Raw genomic sequence first — 11,444 nt, forward strand, 5'->3', positions numbered from 1 at the left:
TGTCTCTTCATCGCTTCTCACCTTGGCTTAAACAAGAGAGCAGCCCATGTGGGTTCCTGGGAAACACCCATGCCTCTTCAAAGACTACCACCAGCACCTCAGATAGACAGACTCGCATTGTTTACAGCCAACTGGAGGGATAACGACAAGTTCCAGCCAGCTCTGCATATCAATACATGGCAATAGGGCAAAGCACAGCTAAAGTGGATAAGATTGTCTTTCTTTCACAGGGAGTTGCCCACATGGTCCTCCACAAGGTTTGGGCAGCTTTATCTTTTGCCTTACAGTATGCCATTTTTCAGAGCATGCAATCCAAAAGACAGCAACCAAGACAAACCATAGTCTTTCTAGTCTAATCTGAGCATTGGGAGCTAATCATTGAACTATTTTATTGGTAGAAACCACTCACATACGATGGTTAAAAATTACTTCTGACTATTGGCACACGTCATTTATTTCTTCCAACAGCGGGTTGGAACCAGGAAGTCCAAACTGTCAAAGTCCAAATCGAAGGTTTGCATGACCAAGTTCTTTAAATGGAGAACTGCCCCTCCCCATAGTTTTAAGTATTTAGAGCCTACCTGATTGGTGTACCTCATGAAAGGGAATGTAACTTTATTATTCATTCATTAAAAATATCTGGTGACCATGAAACTCCAAATGCTTGCTGCCTTTGTATCTTTTGAACATTCCAATTTCTGGCTGCACTGCTGAGTGACATGTCTTAGACACATACATGCTCGTCTACGTCTCCCCTGGGAGTTCTAACCCTCCCCGCTCCCCCGCCCAAGTGGGGCTGTTACTATTCACCCTAAGCTGTCTCCAGCTTGAATAAACTTTGCTCCTCAACTGGTCCCAGTGTAGACCAGATGGAGCTCTGCTCAGCTCCGATGTGAAGTGTTTTCTTTAGTGAAATCATTTGGGTTCAATTTTACTATACCAATCACTCACTGCAGGCCACATGCAGGAGAGGGTCCCAGAAGAGCACATATTGGTGAAGGTGGATTTCACTGGGGCTCTTGCACTGGAGGGCTCACGTGCCACCCATCTAAGTCCCAAAGATTCTGATCTCTCACAGATAATAGACCTGACTCTGAGTCTTGGTTTGTGTGCACAGAGGTGCTGAGGAGCACAGGGTCAGTCTGCATGTGGGTGTTTTTGCCTCACTTCCCCGTACAAATGTGTCACTGTGCAAATAGTTGCTGTGCCACAGTAGACAGTAATAGGTGGCCTCGTCTTCAGCCTGAGCCCCTGTGATGGTGAGGGCAGCCTTGTCTCTAAGTAAGGAGCCTGAGAATCGGGCAGGGACACCAGGAGTTCGGCTGCTGGTGCTACCTATAAGACCCTGTGGTGTTTGGTAGGGTTTTTGTTGGAACCAGGCAGGATAGTGCTCAGTTGTGACAGCCCCAGTACTGGAGCCACAGGTGAGTGTGACTGTCCCTCCAGGAGTGGTGGACAGTGAAGGTTCCTGAGTCACCACAGCCTGAGATCCAGCCCCTGAAAAGAAGTGAGGAAAGGTATGGTCAGGAGGGGAGACAGAGGCAACACCGCTACTTTCCACAGCCCCAGTCAGAAATCCCTGCTGACCTGTGATGTGAGCCAGGAGTGTGAGCAGGAGAGGAGCCCAGGCCATGGTGCAGACAGCCCAGGGCTGTGCTTTTCCTGAGTCCTGAGCACACAAGCAGCCCTCCAGCTCTCCTTATAACCCTTTAGACCCTGCTGGGGGATGTGAGCCGGGTCTACATGCAAATGAGGTTGCCCTGCCCAGGAGTTCAGCAACCTGTTTGGGTCAGACCTAGTGACTTGAACCCACTGTGAGTGTGTGAGAATGGAACCTACAGCCTACAAAGCTTTTCAGTGGTGCTTGCTGTCCCAGGCCTAAGCCCACTGCTCCCTCTAGTGTCAGCAGTGGAGCTGCCATGGAATGAATGGTGCCTTTCTGCAGTTTCTCCCCTCCACCCCAACTATAACCCCTTCTCCTTAGACTGGAGGTTTTATTTTTCTCAGTGCATCTAGTTCAGTGCTGGTGATTCCAGGAGGAAGCGGGATGGACATATTTTGGGCAGCGGAGATCTGAGTCAGTTACCACTTTCCTCCCAGGCAGAGCCACCAGATCCCCTGAGTAGAGGAGCTGAGAACTTGGATTCTTCTGTTCTCTGAATTTAAGTGTCTCAGAAACTGAGGTCACTCATTCAGAGCATTACTATGAGCGGGTCATCCTGCCAGGCCCAGTAGCATTTCAAAATTGATTTCTGAGTGGTGATATCAAAATATATGGTGAATATTTAAAGAATTAATGCAGTTTAGTGAACACTGATTCCCCTGAATATATTTTTCCATTCCTCCACCACATTATCCTATCATTCTTGCCCCTTCTGAAAATCTTCTTTGGTGACTGTTTACAGGGTTTGATTAAAAATATGTTCACTGCAGATGAAATTCAGGCTTATAGTACCACGAAGCTGTGTCGTTCATCCACCTCTTCTGTAGATCTGGCACCAGGTGGTTTCTGGCCAAAATAACCACACATAAATATTGATTATTTATTGAATATTGTGATTGATTTAGGACCTCGAAGCAGCCATCACAGCCAACAAGAAACACGAAGGTCAGTGACAAAACTATTTGAGAAATCATAAAAAATAGCTGTACTTCCACAACTATCACACAGATTTAATGCATTCATTTTCAGAATAGCACTAGCCTACTTTGTAGTTCTAGAGGAAACATTTCTAAAATTCATTTAGAACCAGAAAGGATAGAGAATAGCTCAAGCTGTCTTGGCCAACAAGGGCAAAGTAGGAGGCTTCAAATTCCCTGGCTTAAAATTATACTACAGTGCTACCGTGATAGAATCCGCATGGTAGAGGAAACCCTAGGAGCAGTGCAACAGATTAGAAGACACAGGCAGAACCACAAACAGATACAGAAACCTGATTTGCGAAGACAGCAGATACGCTGACTGGAAGAAACAGTATTAAATGGTGCTAGAAAAGCTGGCTTTCAACATGCCTTAAACACAAATTAGACCCATGTCCATCACCATGCACTAAAGTTGAAGTATATTAAAGATATAGATTTTAGAACAGAATCACTAAACTTACTGGAAGTGATAGTAGGTAGTTTTCTTGAGGAAATAGTAATCAACTAAAATTACCTACTATAGATAATTACCTAGTATAGGTAATTTTACCTACTATAGGTAATACATCAAATAACCCAAGGCCTCACCTCCTCTACTCAAGGTATCTTGCATCAATGACTTAGAGGAAAGCACTAACTAACTCAGCTTTCAGTTATCCAGAACATCTCCATCCAGCTTCATCCTGGAATCACAGGCATTGATACCTATAATTAATTACCTATAGTAGGTAATTTTCCTGAGGAAATAGGAGTCGACAAAGAACACATGAGCCGAAGCCAACCTCTCCTGGAAGTACTTCAAAGAATCAACAAGTGGGATCCCTTCATATTCAAATGTTTTTGCACAGCAAAAGAAATAACAGAGTAAAAAGAAAACCAACAAATTGGGAATTTTTTTCACTTACTGTCCTTCAGACTTTGAAGACCAAAATGAGTACGTGCTGTAATAACCATTGCTGAATCACTGTCATCTGATTTTCTGAAATTCTGTATTGTTCCTAATGTTTCTGATTACTTTTTATTCTGTTTGCAACAAAAAGAAACTGTTTTAATAGGTGGCATGAGAGCTAAACATTTCAAGGAAAAGAGATTATTTAGAGTCACATTATGGCCACGTAGAACTGAATGTAAAAATGGTCAATGTTGACAGTATCTTTTAGTCGTGCCTCACACTTTTCTGTTTCTTTGGAATACTTGAGGACTACCCTGGTTTTCTTTGAAGGTATGACATTTTATTTTGTGTGTGTGTGTGTGTGTGTGTGTGTGTGTGTGTGTGTGTGCTTCTTGATGGTATGGCTTCCATGGTGGAAGTGTGCACATCATAGCTGGAGATTCTTTGTCTTCTCTGGTCCTCTTACACTCAGTAACCTCGGTATGCCTTCCACAGCCCCAGCCAGAAAATCCCTGCTGACCTGCGACGTGAGCCAGGAGTGGGAGCAGGAGAGGAGCCCAGGCCATGGTGCAGACAGCCCAGGGCTGTGCTTTTCAAGACAGCGCCCTCTACTGTCAACTGTGAAAATACCGCTGATGGAAGGATGCACTCCAACACACGCGTCCCTATTTATTCCTTGCTTCCTTAGGCGTGAAAGTTTTATTTCTCCCACTGCGCCAGATTCAATGCCTGTGATTCCAGCATGAAGCTGGATGGAAATGTTTTGGGTAACTGAAAGCTGAATTAGTGCTTTCCTCAAAGTCATTGACACAAGATACCTTGAGTAGAGGAGGTGAAGCCTTGGGTTGTTTGATCTATGAACTGAAGTGTCTTCAAAGCTCTTGTCACTCATTCAGAGCATGAATATGAGCAGAAGTCAATTCCGCCAGGCCCAGTAACCCTTCACAATTTATTACTGAGTGATGTTTATGGGGTTTTATCAAATTATATGGTATTAACACAGTGAAAGACACTTTATCACTCTCAAAGTACTATTTTTTTATGTATAAAGAATTCAAAATAGTACAAAAAAGCATTAGAAACTACAAAATTTCACTAAACAATGTAATAGGAATTCAACAGTGGTTTCTGTATTGAATTATGCCACCTTTAAATTAGTTGCTTAGGATACTAGTTATAAACCTGCAAAAGTGGTTAAAAACAGAACAAAACAACATCAAAAAGAAAGTTATAAGAAATTAAAAAGAAAAAATAAGAATAAAATGACTTATAAGTGTTAACTGCTCCTTTGTACAGACCCACAGAAGTCAGCGGTATAATCATCCAAACTATCTTGCATATACACATAAATATTGTTTCCCTTCTGTCGTTCATCATTTTCTTCATCCCAGTTTTTCCTTCCCATTGAACCAATTTTTTCCCTTTCGCAGTTCTAGCGTACCTTTCAGATTTTCAGATTTTATTTAGTCTTTCAAGTTCTCTCACTAGCAAGGCAATATGATGTTTGCATATCGCAGATACAGCCTCTAGTTGCATCCATTTACCTATAAAAACCTGAAATATGTCATTTTAATGGATGAGTACTACTCCATTATGTAAAAATACCACATCTTTTTTTTTTGTCCATTGCTCAGTTGAGGGGCATTTGAGTTGTTTCTGAGATTTAGCTATAACAGATTGTGTTGCTATTAACATGGGTACACATCTATCGTTGTGATTTGATGATTTCAGTTCTTTTGGATAAATACTTAGAAAGGAGAATCTGGCTTGAATGAGACCTCCAATTTTCGCTTTTTGAGGAATCTGCACACTGATTTCCATAATGGTTGTACCAGTCTGCACTCCTGCCAAAAGCAGAGAATGGTTCCTTTTCCACCACAGCCTCTCCAGCGTTTATTGCTGGTTGACTTCTTAATCATAGTCATTCTTTCTGGTGTAAGATGATATCTCTACATTATTTTTATTTGCCTCTCTTGAATGGCCAATGATGTTGAACATTTTTTTCATGTATTTATTTGCTTTTATATTTCTTCATCTGTGAAGTGCACATTCATCTCAGACACCTATTTTTGAATTGGGCTTTTGACTTTTGGAGGCCTGATTTTTAAAAATTCTTTATATGTTGTAGAGAGAAGTCCTTTGTCTGTGGGACAGTTGGATATAGTTTTTACCTGGTTTGTGGTGATTGTTCTTGGTGATTACTTTTGATATGCAGAAACTTTTCCAAAAGATGAAATCTCTTTTTTTCCCCCAAGTGAATAGCAAAATATTTATTACCAAAGACAAAAAAGATGGGAGAAAGATACATTTGACTACTGAAATTCTGGGCTTGCATCATGGTATTCTCACACAGTGGCACTTTCCAGGATGGAAACTATTCCGAGAAGTATCTAAGCAAGACAAACATGGACCATGACAGAGCGACTGAACACTCCAAAGCCTGGGAAGCCAACTCTGTCTGTTTTCCTCCTTGCAGCTCCCTGGAGTCAGCACTGGGTCAACCCAAAGACACCATCAGAGAACCACTGTCCAAACTGGGGAATGCCCACAGAAATGTGCTGCAGCTGATTCACTGGGGCACACATGTTGTCTCAGGGTAGAGCTTGTTCTAAGAAAAAACTTGCACTTCAGAGTGTTTCACCTCTCTCAGATAACTTAGCAGCCTGGGACCTTGCCCTGACTTCTGGAACCTTCTACTCCAGTACAATCCACTCCAGGTGCTCTGTTACTCGGATGTGACAGGCTCTACCTTATTACACGATACTACACCTGATTAAAAAGGAGATCTGTGAGTCTCCTTCCTACAAGTGTTCTTCTGGGTTCCTCATAATTTTATATTCAAGGTTTCTAACTGAGTTAACTTAACTCAGGTAAATAAGAGAGCATCTTTCTCCTCACCCAATATAAATGCATGTTTTCTCCCCAAGCCCTGCATTTTCATAGTGCATGTGATTTGAAAAAATGGAAATAAATTACCTGGAATAATAACTTTAATCTATGACTTCAATTTGGTACTTTGGGCTGGCACTGGATATTAATACAATAAATAGTTGTTCTGTTCTAAGCAACACTAGAAGGTCCAGATAAAGCCCCCGCTGTATGAACAGGGCATTTCTCACCAGAATTTCTTTGCAAACCCACGAATTTGAGTTTAAGCTCTGACAGAGTGCCTGAAATGCTATATAGACAGATGCACATAAGAAATCAAGGATTCTGTATTTGATCCAGGAATGTCTTCACCACACTGGGATAGGAATGCAATTTTTAAAGAAAGACAATCTATTGCAGCATAGTGGAACAGCTATAAAAACTTGCCTGTCCAAGTTTTTCTGGAATGTTAACTGACAGCAGGATTCTCTATGTGGCAGTCAACTCTCTGGTAGGTTTCAGATTGGTCATGGGTCAGGGATCCAGCCTCAGCTCTTCATTTAATTAGAGCAGCAAAGCTGAGATGTTGAAAACAGTGTAGGGAAACTGCAATACTAGCTTTGTTTTTAATGCACGGCTTTTTTCTTTCCATGATAAATATTGTAAATGCCTTTAGATATACTTAGCTAGGTAAAAACAATTAGACATTCAATCTGTAAACAAAAATTCTAAGTTACTTTGCAAATAACACAAGCTTGAACTTAATGTCAGTTGAAAGTACTCTGAAAGCATCATTTTGGAGTCTTTCTTAAAGTTTATGCCGACCTCCTTGTTTTAACCTGCATTCTATGTAAATCACTGCATTAAATATTTAAATTAAATCAATCAGATGAACCTCTAACAGATCCCTCTACTAGCTCAAGCCAACTGATATGTGGTCTTTTCTTCAATTATTCTGCTCATTTCCTCCAATAAAGGGGAAGAAAAAGGCTTATTGCACAGTGTCAGACAGCTGAGAAGTTCAAAGGAACATCTGCAACCTAAGAATCCTTTCGTTGCAGCAGGACCGACCTTTGCAGTTCTGGTCCAAATTCCACCCTCATGATAGTACATCTGTCAGCGTATCTCATCTCTAAGAATCAACATCATGTCGTCAGGCTGTGCACAGCCACGTCATATGGACGCAGTGGTTCCCTTCCTCAGATAGTCCTGTTCCTGTCCCTGTCCTCTGAGGTCACACCTTGTGTTGCGTGGATTCCCTGTTTGCAGTTTAGGCCCTTCACACTGAATGGAATAAAACTTTATTCTTTTGAAATTCCACACATAAACAAGATGCTGAAAAGGTTCTTGCCATCTCTTACAGAAAAGCAGGGCTACTCTGTTTCACGAATGACAGCACAATTAAAGCTAAAATAATATAAAAATAATTTGAAAAATCCCTTTTACTGTACACTCTCAAAATAAAGCAAGAAAGATAAACAACAGTTTCTGCTAGCAGAAAATGTATTCCTAGTTATTTGGGCTTTAGGGTTCACTGAACCCCACCTGTGTGTGCATAATGTGTGCTTACTTATGTGTAATCTATGCAGTGTAGTAGCCCCTATCTTTTTAACTAGTTCATCTAATCATTAAGCTACTTAACCAATTGAATATTACTATATCACGTTGAACGACTTTACATAATTGCTTCTTTGAAATACTAGTAACATTGCCACATTTATTTGGCTTGTAGAGGCCTGAAATATTATAGATAATGTAATCTAGCTTTTTTTTTTTGTTAAAAGAATATGGCTCTTAATTGATTTTCTGAGTTTCAGAGCAAAAGTCTTTTTAAAAAATTTTTCTTGACGCTCACTTGAAGCAGGAAAGATGTCTTTGTTGGTGTCCAATACCTTAAAATTTGAAGGATTCGTGTACGGGGCTCTGTGGTCCATTAGTGTGCACTGATTGGAGTCTCTCCGTCAGCCAGCAGAATGCGTTTTCGACGCGTCGGCATTGCTTGGACAGCTAATGCAGATATTTCAGGGACACAGTGTCCTTTCCAACTCAGGAAGAACTCTGCATGCTTCTTTTTGCAACTCACAAAAATGTAAAAAACATGGACCGTCCAGCAGGGCTTCATTTGGAAGCAGAAGCGTTGTGAAATCACGGAGGAAAGGGCATAAATACTGTCCGTGTACAGCATGTTCTCCAGCTTTTCTTCCCATCATCTCTGGCCTCTTCCAGCCCAGGGGTCAAGCTGCGGTTGCTCTGGACAGGACTGACACCGCGTTCACGTCGTCGTCAGGTGGGGTTTCATTTCCGCTTTTGCTCTTGCCTTCAAGTCTGCGGCAAGTAAACGCTTCCCCTCTTACCTCGGAGTAGAAATTGCTGGAATGCTCTGGTGGGGGGGTCTGGGCGGCCCTGAAAATGATTGGATGAACCTCATGTGGTTTTGGCAAACTCACCAGCCTGAGGCTGTGCAGTGAAGGGGAAATATCAATCTATTTTCTAGTGGAAATAAAAAGATTAAGACATCTCTCGTGGAGCTACAATGGCTAACCTTTCTGTAAAAGGGATGGATTTCTGCGAAAGCATTACTATTCTAGATATAGACCCTGTGTCTCTTCTGTTACTCTTTTTCTACTGGCTCCAGTTTTCTCTGTTCAAAGGACTGGAAACGGTGTGTGTGTGTGTGTGTGTGTGTGTGTGTGTGTATGTGTATGTGTGTGTTTGTGTGTGTGTGCTCACACAACTTTGAAAGGGAAATTGTTTCATCCTCACTGAGATGTTTACTCATGGTAGGTACATTTTCCCCCGTAGTGTTGACAGCCTTTGCCTGCTTTCTCTGAGTCTCTGCCTAGGGATCTCGTGTTGTCATTTGTCCTAGTGCTGACAGGTCAGGGATGGGGAGTGGGGTCTCCCAGCAGCAGTGCTTTGAGATGGACTTGTGCACAGTGAGTCCTCCCCCATAAAGGATCATAAACTTCCTGGATTAAGTCAACCTAATTATTCCTAAGTTGCTTCGGGGTTTGTGTCTGCTCGTGTGTTTTGTTTTTGTTGTAGCTGCACCGTGTGTGATTCCTTATGCCATTCTCTTTTGTCTGTTAGTTTTCTGGATGACCCCGAGCTGTGGCTTCTTCCTCGGCTTCGACACTGTTCAGCCTTGGCAGTCTTCCTCATTTTGCCGATGTAGGCCTCAAAGAAGAAATGGCAAAAGAGCACGAGGGAGCTGAGGTACATGAGTGAAGACCAGAAGATGTTCTGAAAGTGACAGTAACAGTGGTCGTGCTGCATCCAGTAGAAGACCAGGCAGTTGGCGACACAACCCATCAGCATCTGTGTGATCTGGGAGAGGGTGATGAACATGGCGAACTTCCGGGACAGGTGGAAGCCCGTGGCCCACAGCACATAGTAGGAGTACATGACCGTGTGCACGCCGTAGTTCATGGCCATGAACCGGCCGCCCCTGGCCACATGTCTTTGTAGGAGTACCAGGAGTACAGGAGCACAGTGATGTGGTGGTACCAGTGCAGGAAGATGAGCTTTTGTTTCCTCAGAATGATGAAGATTGTGTCCCCTAGTTCTGGTGCTTTGCTTAGCACAAACACATAAGCCCAGAATTTGCTGACGGCCCTTTGTAAAAACTCGGATCACAGACTGATTGCTTCAGGCCTTTGGTCATCAGAATGTACACCATGTAAGCACCAGTTTGAAGAGCACCAAATATACTGAAGACTGCGAGGGTCAGAGACCAGAGCACTAACAGCTTCCTCAATTCAAACTTCGCCCGTTTGTTCATTAGGTGCCAACTCCAAATATAAAGGCAGCATACAGAGCGGAAAACAGGAAAGATTTCTTCCTGCAGGCGGGACTCCGGGGATCCGCACCACCCACGCTGGGCCCAGAACCCCACTAAGGCCGGGGCGCGTCCGCGGCGCATGGGCATCACCTTACCAGTTCTCCTGCATCCACTGGATGGCTTCATTCTCGTTGAACTGCTTTTCAAATTCATATTCTTGTAAAGTCAACTCGGACATGTTCGTTGGGGCTGATCTTCGGGGTCGCTAAGTGTTCTGTGGGTGGGGCGGGCTGGAGACCTCAGAGAGGGCAGGGAAAGGGATACTCAGTATCTCGGCGAGGGAGGCAGCCAGGGAGACCTAAGTCCAAAAGATGAAATCTCAAGTGTTCACTCTTTGAAATATTTCCCATGCAGTTTGATTTCTGTTCATAAAATATCTACCCCTATGTCTTTAAGGTTTCTACCTACTGTCTCCTCCAGAAGATTTATTGTTTTAGTTCTAGAATTTAATTTGTTGATCCATTTTGACTGTAGTTTTGTGCATGGTGATAAGCATGGGTCTATTTTTAGCCTGTGGCTTGTGGAGAACATTTTTCCAACACCGTTTATCAAAGAGGCTGTCTTTATTCTAGCAAACATATTTGGCTGCTTTGTCAAAGATAAGCTGGCTGTGTGTTTTTGTCTGTATCTCCACACCCTCAAAATATTTGTTTTTTCTTCTAACACATTTCTCCCCTCAGTCTTGCCCTTTCTAAAATCTTTGGTAACTCTTTACATGGTTGGATTAAAAAAAATGTGTTGATTCAAGCCTAATGCGGTCCGCTAAAACTGTGAAGTTCTGTCCTTAATCCTCCTCCTCAGTAGACTTGGCATCATGTGATTTCTGGTCAAAATGACCATAAAGGCAAATGTTTTGATTGATTAAGAACCTTGAGGCAGCCACAAAGACCCACCAGAAACATGATAAAGAATTTTCCAAAGTACTTCAGAAAGTAGCAAGAATGATAGCTAAATATTCAAAGGAAGAGACAGTATTCTCAATGAGATTAATGACAACATATTGTTGAATGTAAAAGATATAAATTTTGAATATGTTTTTCAATTATATCTTATATTTGTCTGTGCCTCAGAATATTAAAGAAATACCCTGAACTTTGAAGTCATGAAAAATATTTTAATGTGTGTGTGTGTGTGTGTGTGTGTGTTTGTGTGTGTGTGTATCTGTGTCTGTGTTTGACCATAAGGCTCCCATGGCAGAAC

General features: G+C 42.3%; 1 protein-coding gene and 1 pseudogene across 1 annotated transcript in view; both read right to left on the bottom strand.

Annotated features, from left to right (window-relative positions):
* Window positions 1-1,656, bottom strand: part of LOC101585743 (immunoglobulin lambda-1 light chain) — a 734,743-nt gene extending 733,087 nt beyond the window's left edge. Inside the window, exon 1 of the mRNA XM_023720912.1 lies at window positions 1,588-1,656. Coding sequence (XP_023576680.1) covers window positions 1,588-1,633 — 46 coding nt within the window. The 5' untranslated portion in view covers window positions 1,634-1,656. The remainder of the gene's footprint in view (window positions 1-1,587) is intronic.
* A 7,741-nt stretch (window positions 1,657-9,397) lies between these two features.
* On the bottom strand, window positions 9,398-10,424 carry LOC101563817 (annotated as a pseudogene).
* Window positions 10,425-11,444: the final 1,020 nt, after the last annotated feature.

Source organism: Octodon degus, unplaced genomic scaffold (assembly GCF_000260255.1).
Source record: "Octodon degus isolate 3935 unplaced genomic scaffold, OctDeg1.0 scaffold00079, whole genome shotgun sequence".
NCBI classification, from domain to species: domain Eukaryota; kingdom Metazoa; phylum Chordata; class Mammalia; order Rodentia; family Octodontidae; genus Octodon; species Octodon degus.